The 12809-nt window shown below is 37.6% G+C and overlaps 2 protein-coding genes across 3 annotated transcripts; one reads left to right on the top strand and one right to left on the bottom strand.

Moving 5' to 3' along the window:
• Positions 1-213: 213 nt before the first annotated feature.
• LOC121241251 (ADP,ATP carrier protein 1, mitochondrial) lies at positions 214-3366 on the bottom strand. 2 transcript variants are annotated; one of them, XM_041138939.1, is made up of 5 exons: positions 3207-3340; positions 3059-3089; positions 1533-2053; positions 1064-1435; positions 214-736 (listed from the first exon to the last, which is right to left on the bottom strand). In XM_041138939.1, the coding sequence occupies exons 3-5, from the start codon at positions 2049-2051 to the stop codon at positions 440-442; spliced, it is 1188 nt and encodes a 395-aa protein (XP_040994873.1). In that variant the 5' UTR covers positions 2052-2053; positions 3059-3089; positions 3207-3340; the 3' UTR covers positions 214-439. The 2 variants fall into 2 exon arrangements, with proteins under 2 accessions (XP_040994873.1, XP_040994871.1); XM_041138937.1 differs by lacking the exon at positions 3059-3089 and having other exon boundaries at positions 3207-3366.
• A 599-nt stretch (positions 3367-3965) lies between these two features.
• On the top strand, positions 3966-4760 carry LOC121240215. Its single transcript, XM_041137612.1, has 2 exons — positions 3966-4219; positions 4454-4760. Exons 1-2 carry the CDS (start codon positions 3968-3970, stop codon positions 4646-4648), a joined length of 447 nt encoding a protein of 148 aa, XP_040993546.1. The 5' UTR covers positions 3966-3967; the 3' UTR covers positions 4649-4760.
• Positions 4761-12809: the final 8049 nt, after the last annotated feature.

Genomic DNA, 12809 nt, shown 5'->3' on the forward strand with positions numbered 1-12809 from the left:
ATCTTCCAACTTGTTCAAATCCCTCTCCAGCCCATCGCTACTTTTTTTTCTTTTTTCTTTTTTTTATAAATGACACTCCGTTTGCCATCATTTTTGGGCAACGGTGTTCCAGCAATTAAAAAAACTCTCCTCCAAAATTACCAGGGCATATTTACATCTACCTACGTATAAAAATATATAGAACCGAAACTCTTAAAATCATAGAACTGAAACTCCAAAAGGTAACTGGGGCATTGGCAGCCACATCGATAAATCAGGTTATATAGGATCAAAATCCATCCAAATCTAAAACTAAAACTTGGTTTGGGAATGACTTCCCTCTACATCTGAATTATTTCAACAAAAAATTTGCCGGAATAAGTTTTGTTGGAACTCAAAAAGATTTTCATCACCATCTAAAGCTAATTGGCACAGACGGCTAAGTATACCCCCTCTTAATTTAAGCACCACCTGATCCATATTTCTTCCCAAACATAATCAGCTGTAACTTGTCATAACCAGCAAGGACACCAGCACCAGCAACAGCACGGAGGATGTTCGCACCAGCACCCTTGAAGAGCGACTTGGCACCCTCATTTTTCAGGATCTGAGCAAAAGCATCATATGAGCTCTTGTACTTGACAGCTTCACCAGAGGTCATCATCATTCTTCTACGAACGGTATCAATTGGGTAGGATGCAAGACCAGCACCATTGGTGATGAGCCAACCTAGAGCAAAGCTAGCAAAGAAACTATCCTGTAATCATCAAAAACACAGAGCAAGATGTCAGGAAGCAGAAAACTAACTCAAGAACCAAACTGAATCGGCAGATCCAACAGTCAAGTGAGCCCCCACAGTTGAAATTAATTTATATTTTTTCCTCCGAAAAGAAAAAAGAAAATAGAGAACAATTATATAGCTTGACGCCATATATTAATCTAGATTATCAGAAAATCAAGTTTGAAATGACATCCATCAAGTTCAAGCAACATATATCTAACATAGCGAATCCATGGCCTATACAAACAATATGTAATGCCAAATGCTGTCATGTTAAAGGACAAGCAGAAGAAATAGGCTGACCTGCATATTTCCAGTCAGGACAACTGGCTTCAATGAATCGTACATTCCAAAGTAGAGACCACGATATACAATGATACCAACACATGAAATGTTGAATCCACGGTAAAGTCCAGCAAGACCATCAGATTTCAACGTCTTTCTGTAGACATCAACCAGGCCATTAAATTGCCTTTCTCCGCCCTTCTTTGCAGCCTTTGCATCATTAGCCAGACGGGTACGAGCATAGTCAAGGGAATAAACGAAGAGAAGAGATGAAGCACCAGCGGCACCACCTGATGCCAAGTTACCAGCAAACCATTTCCAGTAACCATCCTTGTCTTTCTTGAAATTAAAAAGCCTCTTGAAGTAATCCTTGAATGCAAAGTTCAGGGCCTGATGCAAGTTTCAGAGAGAAAACTTAGCATAAGAAGCTTCATAAATAAAACTTTCTCGACCAAAAGAAGGGGAAAATAAATAAAACCACACTCACCTGAGTAGGGAAGTAACGGATGACATTAGCAGTGTTACCTCTCCACAATGAACCAAACCCCTCATCCTTAATTGTTCGCTTAAAACAATCACCGATACCCTTGTAGGGTTCAGACAGTCTCCCACTTTTAATCATCTCATCCTGATTCTGAATCAAAAGTTTAACACGCTCAATTGGAGCAGCAGCTGTTTTGGATACAGCAGCAGAGACTCCACCCATAAGGAAGTCAATAAGAAAGCTTCCCTTTGGTTTTTCAGCAGGGGCTGCAACAAAAATGGGGGACGCAGTTGAAGCAACTAAAGATAGATCAGTGGTTGCACCACATGCTGGCATTATGGGATACTGAAAAGCAGCATTTGAGTAATTCCCAAATGTGGCACGCCTTTGGTACGGTGCTGATTGATGGAAACCACTATTGTAACCCTGAATATCGGTTGAAAGACCAGAATGAAGATGTAGTTGACCAGCTACCTTCTGAAATACTGTGGGCTGTTGAACCGAATCAACCATTTTGACCATCTCTGCAATGATGTACACCACAATGTCAAAAAGCACTGATATTACACCGGAATAACATAGATATGTAGTCCCATTAAAAAATATATCAGTGAGAAGAGACCCAAACTGGTTAGTCATTCCTAGAAGACCAAACCTAAGTAATTAAATCCAAAGACTGTTTGCTGTAAATATTTTAATCACAACTAAGAATGCAGAATGTGGTGCGGGTAACAATTAGTAGCATAGGAGTGCACGGCAATCCAACATTCAGAGTCACATGGGGCACCAAGGAAATGGCTCGTTCAGTCACATAAGTGCCATAACCAAAAATTTCACAATACAAACAATCATAAACTTTAACACATTGATTCAACGAATATGAGCTCCAACAAAAATTGAAACTCTATTTGCATCTACAATGTGGGATGTGCCAGAATACACGAAAGAGCAAATGAAGCAATGATAAATTACTTATTCATCCAACAACAATCAATGAGTTGTTTATAAGATCGGCAAATGAAATTCAATAGTCACAATCAAAGTAAAAGGCAGCTGAAAAGCAGCAGATTTATTCAATGTAAGTTTCCTATACAGGAAATTTAAAAGATAACAAAATCGCTCCAAAGATAAAAGACAATTAACAAGATTTACAAAACTAATTTTGGTGAATTCAAAGTCTTTCCCGAGAAAAATGCATAATTATAAGAATACAGATTCTCCAAAATCTCTATTCAGATCTATCATGAGGTCAACCCAAATATAAATACCATATCAGCTTATACAAGATAGAGTGGAAACAAAACAGATCCAATATATTCATATCGGATACGATGAAATAAAATTAAAATAAGTCGAGATATAACTAATAATATGAAAGCAGAAAAATGAAACTAACAGAGTCAAGCACAAAGGAAGAACCAATCGATCTAATAAGAAACAAGAGGCACATACAACAATTCGATACCAAATATCCTCAAAGGAAAAAAAAAGGAATCGTATCTAACTAGCGGCTTAAAAAAAGTATCGACCTTGGGAATCGGAGTGAGACTCGAGCTAGAAATGGAGGAATCAGGAATCACAGAAAAAAATTGATCTATCAATAAATAAGAACGATTCATGGGATGCCAAAGATTCGTAAGCAAAAAGAAAAAAGAGGGAAATCTGCATTTTGATTACCTTTAGTAGGTGTCTCCGCCTTTCGCAGGAGCTGTTAAAGAGAGTGGTTTGGTGCGAAAGGCGTGGAGAGCAGCCGGAAGGGCAGAGAGAGAGAGAGAGTTTAGTGAGGCGGAGAGGGTTTGTGAAGCAGGCAAAAGAGTAGGTTTTTTATTGGGGGGAAAGTGGCGTGAGATCCACGTGGGTTTTGGGGGATGCGCGGCGCTTCAATGTTCGTTAGCGAGACGCGAATTCAATCGGTCCATATTCATTGTTTGGACTTTCATTCACCACTGGTCTTTCTCGTTAATTTGGGCCTGCTCTCTTACTGAAGGGATATATTGAATTTGAGTACATTGTTTTCTTCATTTATCAAAATAACAATTGTATATGCAAAACTTAGTTACAAGGATCGACGCTGCTGGCTAGCTGGGTATAATTTTTCATTTTACAAACTACAAAGCCTACAGGGAAAATGGCCTTTAAAACTCTACCCGATTGTACGCCCAAGCCCAAAGTTCATGGTTTTCTTAGGGTTCGTTTGTTTTCAGAGATAAGATGAGATGAAATGAGATTAAAGTTAAAAAGTTGAATAAATTATTTTTAGAATATAATTTTTAATATTATTTTTGTTTTAAAATTTAAAAAAGTTGAATTATTTATTTTATTTTATGTGGAGATTTGAAAAAGTAATGATGAAGTGAGATGAGATGAATTGAGATGAGATGTTTCCTGAAAACAAACGAAGCCTTAGCTAGCTTAACTATAATACATCTGACAGTCACATGCAGTACCATTCATTCTCGTTTCTCACAATAATACTCGCATTAATGGCTTTAGGTTTCAATCTTTCTCAATGCCTCCTCAGCAACTGCAAGCCATCAACTGGGATAAACATAAAGTCGTGCTCCAACACCAACCAGAGCGGACCATCCGCAGCCCAATTTCAGACAAAGAAACGATGCTTAAGGTGCAACACCCTTTACCTGGACACACATAATTCTCCAACAGCTTGCTCTTTCCACGGCCACACCACTGTATGCACTACTTTTCTCATCCTCGTGCTTCATTGCTCAGTGTTTTGAAATTAATATTTCTTTCAAAATTTTCACACCTGATTGGACTTTGTTTCTAATCAGATGTAAATACATAAATTAATGTTGCAGCTGGCCTGAGATATATGCAGCCTATCTAGGGCTTAGTCCTTATCTCCTCTAAAATTATGGTGCTGTCGGTGTTGTCATAATTATGGTTGTAATTTTGGTTGGTAGGAGAGAAAGGGATTGTTGGCTTTAGCTCCTCCTCACCAAGGAATTGATGGAGAATGGAGTGACCGCTCTGGTGTAATTGTTTACAGATGGAATGAAAAGAACAACAGACCAAACACTGGAAGTGCCAATGGGAAGAAAAAATGGAGCTGTTGTGCTGAGTACGGTGAAAATGCCCCACCTTGTCGACGAGGGTAGCATGTTTCCTATGATGATGGGTTTACTTTGTATTAGCCGCATTTAACTCGATCGTGTATTTTATGAGATTAGCACAAGATCAAGTACTACTGATGATGATTATTGCTTGCCAGCTAGTACCGTGATATGTGTTTATATATGCACATCAGCTTTTGAGGCCGCCTTAATTTAGAAAGGAGAAATGGCAACTCTTAATGTAATTTTAATTTCATGTGTACTTTAAAAACTAGAGATTGGGATCTTATTCAGGAAAGGAATTTCCCAACTACATATTGACTCAATTATTAGCATGCATGAAAGTATGCATTGGAATTCCAAAGTTGGTTCTCTTCCCCCAGGGGAAGCTACTTCAACAAGATTGTTCAAAAGAAGATACTTGGTGGTACTCTATGCATCCCTATCTATCTGGCTACTCTGCTTGACTTAGGTTGGCCTGTGGATGCATAAGGCAGCCAATAAATCTGTGTCAGCACCCGTGGGTTTACCAAATTAGAATGATATTATTAAATTTTACTCCAAGAGATTTCTATTATCTACTCTCTTTTGTTCTAGTGCTGGATGAAAAAAAAATAGTTTATTTCACAAAGATACGGATTTCCGTACTGAGCAAGAGACGATGAAAACTGAAAAGCGTTTTTCATAAAATGATACGTGGGTCTGTTTCATTCTATCAACGAATGGTAGCAAGGGCCGCGGTGGGCGACTGAGATGGTTAGGGGCGGTTTGGAGGTCGATGGGATAGGGAGTTGGTGTTGTATGTACTGGTAGTGGTGGTGGCGGAGGCTGGAGAGAGCTGATCAGGGTGAGAATACTGGGGGCATGGAATTGCATATATGTGTGTGTGTGTTATAATAGATTGAGCCTAGTCAATATGGCTGCTGACTGCAGTTTATGCAGTCATGTTGTTGCCAATATACGATCTAGACATTAATAGTCTGATGATGGGAGACTTGCACTCACTCTTCATGTACTCATGACGATCTTTATTTTCGTGTTGTTGACCTCTTCAAATAAAAGTTACTTTGGGAATTATTTTAAGAAGTGATAATTATAAAATCTTTGATTATTATTATGACTTAGCTATATATCTTTTGGTTTAATTTTACCTTTGTAATTTAAGATTTAATCCACTTTAAATCTTTGTTTATTATGACCTACCTACCTACCTCATCTAATCCTGTCACGTGTCATCTATTTCAACTGTCACAGCCAATATAGTCATCTGAAAAAAATGGTAGAAATAATTAAACAGGTGAGTTCACCGACTCAGTAAGCAACGAATCTATATTAGTATGTAAATATGGGCTAGTTACATAATGTAGAAACATACCATTCTCATAAAAATAACAATGGTCTTTTCAAAATGATTTCATTACAATAATAATATAGACAAAAGATCTGTAGTTGGACAAACAAAACATAAATTACTTTATCACCAAAATGAGTGCACTCAAAATAGAGGTCATGTTTACTCTCGTGGGAGGGTTGTGCATATCTATGGATAGCCAAGCATAACCTAAATCACTTTATCACTAAAGTAGGTGCACTCAAAATAGAGATCATGTTTACCCTGTCACAGAGTTGTGCATTTTGCGGATAACCAAATAGAATATAAATTATTGTAACAAACCTTCAATGGATTGTGAAAAAATAATCTGAAAATCTCACTTCAAGGGTGAGGACCTTCGTGGAGAAAAATATGTAAGAAGGAAAATATAAGATTCTTTTACTTTATGGATAGATTTTCAAAGCCAAAATGCTCAGTGCATATAGCAGTCAAACTGTAACAAAATTATCCATATAGTGCGTAATGGGTATAGGCCGATAAACTAAGAGTAAAATAAACAAACAACAACCATATTCTAGTGTTATGGGCCTAAGCCCAGTAACCAATAACAACTCAAGGTTAGAACCAAAATAATAAGTTTTGCTAAAGTATAAAAGAGATAAAAAGATTGGACCATGGGCTTCACGATTTCAGTAAAGTCAAATCTCTTCACTGTTTTTCATCGTATTTCAAGTACAATTTACTCCCAAAGACTTCATCACTTTGAACACCTTAGTTCCATATTTGAACCGCTTGAGATAAATCCTTCCAGTTCAAAACACATTTTTCCCACAAGATGCAGGTATACCTCCTTGAGTTGAAAGTAGGGTTCTCAAGTGTAAAGGTTGTTATGATCTAGAGTGTGAAATGAAGAAAGGGAAGAGGAGCCAACGACTTTACCTGTCTGAAGGTTTAAACGTTGCATTTATGTTTAGTAATGCTCTGTGTTTTTTAGGTAAGGGTATTAGCTGAAATAAGTCTGATGCTGCGTTTCGAGAGACGCGAGAGTAGGATTGATAGTTTGTATCCATTCATTACATCGTCGTTTACTCTTGTAATAGTTGTATAAATAGATAGAACTCAGATTACTTGTAACTATTAAGAACTGTAGAGTTTAATAATCAAAGGAGGTTGGAAGTCCCTCGAAGGCTTCTTCCGAGAATCAAGAATTGGATTCTTGGATTTTTCTTACAAGTGTTTCCTGGAATTGTTTCTTTCTTATTTGTACTGAAAGTAGAATTGTAGAATAAGGTACTTAACAGTGATATTAGAAAGGTCGATCCTCTCTTGGCAGAAGGAACTAGAGCAACATCGAAGATGCACCAAGAAAGTACACAGAAGCAGCAAGAAAGTATGCAGAGGTAGCTTGATGATCATCGTCAAGCAATTCATGGCATAACTGATAGGTTAGATCAGCTTATGATATAATGAAGTCTTTAGTTGAAAGTCGTCAAGTACAGTCCCCAGTAGATGTGTCTAATGATACAAGAACAGAGGGTAGTGATGATAGAGGTTTCCAATTGAGAGGTATAAGGTTAGAATTTCCCCATTTTGATGGGACTAACTCTGCTACGTGGATTTTCAAGGCCACTCAATATTTTGAATTTCATCAATTGCCATATAATCAAAGACTGTTGATGGCCTCTTATCACATGAAAGGGGAAGCATTAGTATGGTACCAAGATGCTGTGGATTGTGGGGTGTTTACGGGGTGAGATTCTTTTATCAAGGCTTTACAAGTCAAGTTTGGGCCCACAGCATATGATGATCCTATGGAGCCTTTGACACGACTACAGCAAAAATCATATGTGGGTGTATATAAGTCACAGTTTGAAGGGCTATCAAATAGACTTAAAGGGCTATATGAAAGGCACGAGTTAAGCTGCTTCTTAAGTGGATTAAAGGAAGAGATTCAATTTTCATTTCGAATGCTCAATCCTATTAATCTCAACTAGAAAACAACGGAGAAATTGAGGAGTGAGTAATGAGAAGAATTCTGAAATAGGAGTGGAAGGAAGCAGGGTACAAAAAGTTATGTTGCCTACTAAGAAAATCTCTTCTGCTCAAATGAATGAGAAGAGAAGGAAAGGGTTGTGCTATCATTGTGAAAAAAAGTGGAATCTAGCCCATGTTTGTAAAAATCCAAAAGTTTATCTCTTGCAAGTTGAAGATCAAATAGAAGAGGAAGCTGTTGTGAGGGAGGACAGTAGAGAAGTTAGTACCTTGGTAGCGAGCAAAGGGAATGAAGAGGAAGGGTTGGAGATTTCGATTCATGCAATTGTTGTGTATCATAGCAATAATGCCATGAAGCTCTTAGGGAGGATTGGTACATGCCCAATTGAGATTTTAGTAGATTTAGGAAGTACTCACAACTTCCTAGATCCATTTGTTGTAAATGCAGCCAAGTTTTAGATGTATTCTGATTCCATTTTGCAAGTGAGGGTGGCAAATGGGGCTAAAGTTCTGAGTAAAGGGAGTTGTGAAGAGGTAATTACAATTCAAGGAGCCAAGTTCACAGTACCTTTCCATGTTTTTATCATTGAGGGGCTATGATGTTGTTCTGGGAGTCTAGTTGTTGAAAACCTTGGGTCCCATTAACTAAGATTTCGGTAGCATGTCGATGAGTTTCTGTGTTGGTAAAGTAAAGATGTCCTTGTAGGGCTTGAACTCTGATAATGTAAATCTTCAACCTGGAAATAATTGTTTGAATTCTTCTTTGGTAAGGAAATAAGGTTGGTTTCTGTAGTTGATGGTGGCAATAAAAGTAGTTCAAAAGAATGTTAAGTAGCCTGTGGAGTTGGCTGAGGTTCTTGAGGAGTTTAAGGAAGTTTTTGCTGAGCCTATTAGGCTACCAACAAGGAGAGCCTTTGATCATCACATTCCATTGAAGGAAGGGACAACACCTATTTCAGTGAGACCTTATAGATACCCATACTACCAAAAGTTAGAAATTGAGAAAATTGTCCAAAACTTATTGAAGTCTAGAGTTATGAGACCTAGTTAAAACCCTTTCTCTTCACCAGTCTTATCGGTGAAGAAAGCAAATGGAACTTGGAGAATGTGCATTGATTATCGTACACTTAATCAAGAAACCATCAAAGATAAGTTTCTCATACCTGTCATTGATGAGTTACTTGATGAATTATTTTGGGGCTAAAATTTTTTTAAAGTTAGATTTAAGATCTGGTTATCACTAGATTATGGCCAATGATGGGACATTGAGAAGACAACTTTTAGAACTCATGTGGGCCACTATGAGTTCTTAGTAATGCATTTTGGGATCAGTAATGCCCTTGCAACGTTTCAGGACCTCATGAATGATATCTTTAAACCTTTTTTGAGAAGATTTGTTTTAGTCTTCTCTGATGACATTCTGATTTACAGTTCTAGTTTAGTAGAGCATGTTGAACGTCTTAGAACTGTATTAGGGGTATTGAAGCAACATAATTTGTATGCAAAGATGTCCAAGTGCAGATTTGGGTTGGAAGAAATTGACTACTTTGGCCATTTAATTTCTGGCAGTGGAGTTAAGTGTGATCCTTCAAAGATTTCTTCTATGCTCGAATGACCAATTTCTAAATATGTGAAGGCCTTGAGAGGGTTTCTTGGTTTTACAGGTTATTATAGGGAGTTTATTGGAAACTATGACATGATTGCAACCTCATTGACTAAGTTACAGAAGAAGAATTCATTTGCTTGGAGTGAGCCAGCTACTCAAGCATTTATTAATTTGAAGACAGCTGTAACATAAGCTCCTGTGTTGAGGTCGCTAGATTTTTCTCAAAGCTTCACAATTGAATGTGATGCTTCTGGTGGGAGTCTAGGAGTTGTACTCATGCAGGAGGGTCAATCTATAGCCTTCTATAACAAGGTTTTGAAAGGGAATGCACTATTATTATTTACTTATGAGAGATAATTGTTGGCATTAGTTTCTGCAGTCTCTAAATGGAGACCTTACTTGTTGGGTAGAGCTTTCAAGGTCAAGATTGATCAACAAGCCTTAAAGTATCTGCTTGAACAAAGGGTTGGCAATGAGGTCCAGCAGAAGTGGCTGATGCCCTTTCAAGGACGTCTAAGGAGGAGATAGCTGCTCTTGCTTTAATCACATTGCACACTCCTATTTGGATTAAAGAGTTGAAGCAAAGTTACCACTCTCATCCACCATTAGTGACATTTATGCCAAACTGCAGCAAGGTTAGGAGGCGCCTAAGCATTATACTATTCAACAAGGGCTGCTGTTGAGGAAGGGTAAGTTGGTAATGGTGCAAAATTCTCCATTTAAGGTTAAAATTTTGCAGCATATTCACCATAATCCACAAGCTGGTCATGTGGGGGTTTCACAAGACATTGTATAAAGCCAGGCATGATTTTTTCTGGGAATGTATGAGGAAGGATATTAGGAAAGTGGTTAAAGAATGTGATATCTGCCAGAGAAACAAGTATGAAATTGTTCATCCAGTTGGACCCTTACGGCCACTTCCTATTCCTTCTTTCCCTTGGTTGGATATTTCTATGAATTTCATAGAAGGATTGCCTTTTTCTAAGGGATTTTCAGTGATCTTTGTGGTAGTGGACAGACTTACCAAGTTTGCCCATTTCTTCCCTATGGCTCATCCTTACACAGCCTCTAAGGTAGCTAAGGTGTTTTTTAATGGGGTTTTCAAGTTACATGAAATTTCTAAATCTATTGTTTCTGATCGAGATCCTATCTTCACAAGTAACTTCTGCCTTCTGGAAGAAGCTATTTCAGCTATATGGTACTGCCCTGAATTTTAGTTCTACCTATCATCCCTAATCTGATGGGTAGACCGAGACTTTGAATAAGGTGTTGGAGGAGTACTTGAGATGTTATACTGATGATAAATTTAAGGAATGAACTTTGTGGCTTACTATGGCAGAATGGTGTTATAACACCACTTGTTACTTTTCTACTGGTTTATGTCCTTTTGAGGCTCTCTATGGGTTTCCACCTCCAAGGTTGCTGAATTAAATTTCTGGTACCATTGCTAATGTTGCAGTGGATCAACAACTAAAATTGAAGGAACAGATTTTGGACTTGTTGAAGGAGAACTTGCTTAAGTCCCAGTAGAGGATGAAATTGTTTGCTGATAAAAAAAGAACAAAGAGATCCTTTGAGGTTGGTGATTGGATTTTTTTGAGACTTTAGCCTTTTAGGCAGAAGTTTGTGGCTATGAGGCATAATTTGAAATTGGTCCTAGGTTTTTTGGACCTTTCCAAGTGTTGCAGAAAATTGGGACAATGGCTTATAGGTTGGATTTGCCTTATACTTCAAAGTTGCATCTGGTATTTCATGTATCTTGCTTGAAGAAAAAGTTGGGCCAAAACATTTCTCCTCTGCCTACACTGCCACCCTTAGATTCTCAAGGATAAGTACAACTTGAACCTGAGTAGATTTTGGAGAGAAGATTAAAGAAGGTCGGCCATCATACAGCTACTGAAATACATGTGAAATGGCTGGGAAAACTTGTAGAAGATAGCTCTTGGGAACTGCTATGGAATTCACGTAGTCTTTACCCATACCTTGTAGGCAAGACCCTTTGGGGGGGGGGGGGGGGGGGGGGGAATTGTCAGGGCTTAAGGTCAAGGACCTTAAAGGGAGGGAGATTGTAAAGGTTGTTTTGATTTGGAGTGTGAAATGAAGAAAGGGAAGAGGAGCCAACGACTTTACATTTCTGAAGGTTTAAACGTTGTGTTTATGTTTAGCGATACTGTGCGTTTTGAGGTAAGGGTTTCAGTTGAAGTAAGCCTGATGCTGTGCCTTTTGCCTCTAAGTGGAACTGTGTGTTTCGAGAGATGCGAGAGTAAGATTGATAGTTTGTATTCATTCATTTCATCGTCGTTTACTCTTGTAATAGTTGTATAAGTAGATAGAACTCAAATTACCTGTAACTGTTGAGAACTGTGGAGTTTAATAATCAAAGGAGATTGGAAGTCCCTCAAAGTCTTCTTCCAAGAATCAGGAATTGGATTTTTGAGTTTTTCTCTCATTTTCTTGCAAGTGTTTCTTGGAATTGTTTCGTTCTTGTTTGTACTAAAAGTAGAATTGTAGAAGAAGCTTCCTACCCTTACCATTGAACCAGAGTTCCACTCGTGCTCAGTTAAGGGCCTTCATCATACGATGCTCTAAAATCTCCTTAGATTATGGCTTAAGGACCCCAATCATCCACCGGTAGAAGCACATGCTTGATGGTGAACTTAGCACCCATTTTTTTTTTTTTTTTTTAGTTGGGAGATGTGGAATGTATTGTGTATTCAAGTAAAGAGGGTAGATCTAACCTATAGGCGATGACGCCATAAAATCTTGAAAGGGTTGGAATATTGTAGGACTAGCTTGAGGTTGTGTCAGTGAATCATTGAGACTTGTTGATATGGTTGAAGTCGAAGGTATGCCCATAACAGATGTCATGTTTACCTCCATTGCAAGGTTGTGTATTCTGCAAATAGCTAATAGAACATAAATGACTTGAATACGCATAGGCTCTACACCATACATTGCTCACGTAACATAATTTTATTTGTAAGATAAATTTTAAATTTTACAAATTAAATTCTATCATTTAAATGGTATATTTTACCAATGGAATTAAGAATATAATAATTGAAATAACTTTTATCACCGAAGGATCTATGCTACTCACAAAAGCATAGTCATTAAGGCCCTGTTAGGATAGTAAGATGTGATGAGATGATTTTAGATAAAATTTAAAAATTTAATAAAATATTATTATTATTTTAAAATTTAAAAAAATTGAATTGTTTATTATATTTTAAATATAAATTTAAAAAAATTGTAATATTAAAATAAGAGAATAT

The sequence above is a fragment of the Juglans microcarpa x Juglans regia genome, chromosome 7S, assembly GCF_004785595.1.
Source record: "Juglans microcarpa x Juglans regia isolate MS1-56 chromosome 7S, Jm3101_v1.0, whole genome shotgun sequence".
Classification (NCBI taxonomy): Eukaryota; Viridiplantae; Streptophyta; class Magnoliopsida; order Fagales; family Juglandaceae; genus Juglans; species Juglans microcarpa x Juglans regia.

Bases quoted from the DNA above. Each gene is read 5' to 3' on its own strand.
- LOC121241251 (XM_041138937.1), bottom strand. From the start codon at position 2,051: ATGGTCAAAATGGTTGATTCGGTTCAACAGCCCACAGTATTTCAGAAG. The intron at 1,436-1,532 runs GTGAGTGTGGTT...AACTTGCATCAG, and splicing joins TCCGTTACTTCCCTACTCAG to GCCCTGAACTTTGCATTCAA. The intron at 737-1,063 runs GTCAGCCTATTT...TGATGATTACAG, and splicing joins TCCTGACTGGAAATATGCAG to GATAGTTTCTTTGCTAGCTT.
- LOC121240215 (XM_041137612.1), top strand. From the start codon at position 3,968: ATGCAGTACCATTCATTCTCGTTTCTCACAATAATACTCGCATTAATG. The intron at 4,220-4,453 runs GTATGCACTACT...TTTGGTTGGTAG, and splicing joins CTTTCCACGGCCACACCACT to GAGAGAAAGGGATTGTTGGC.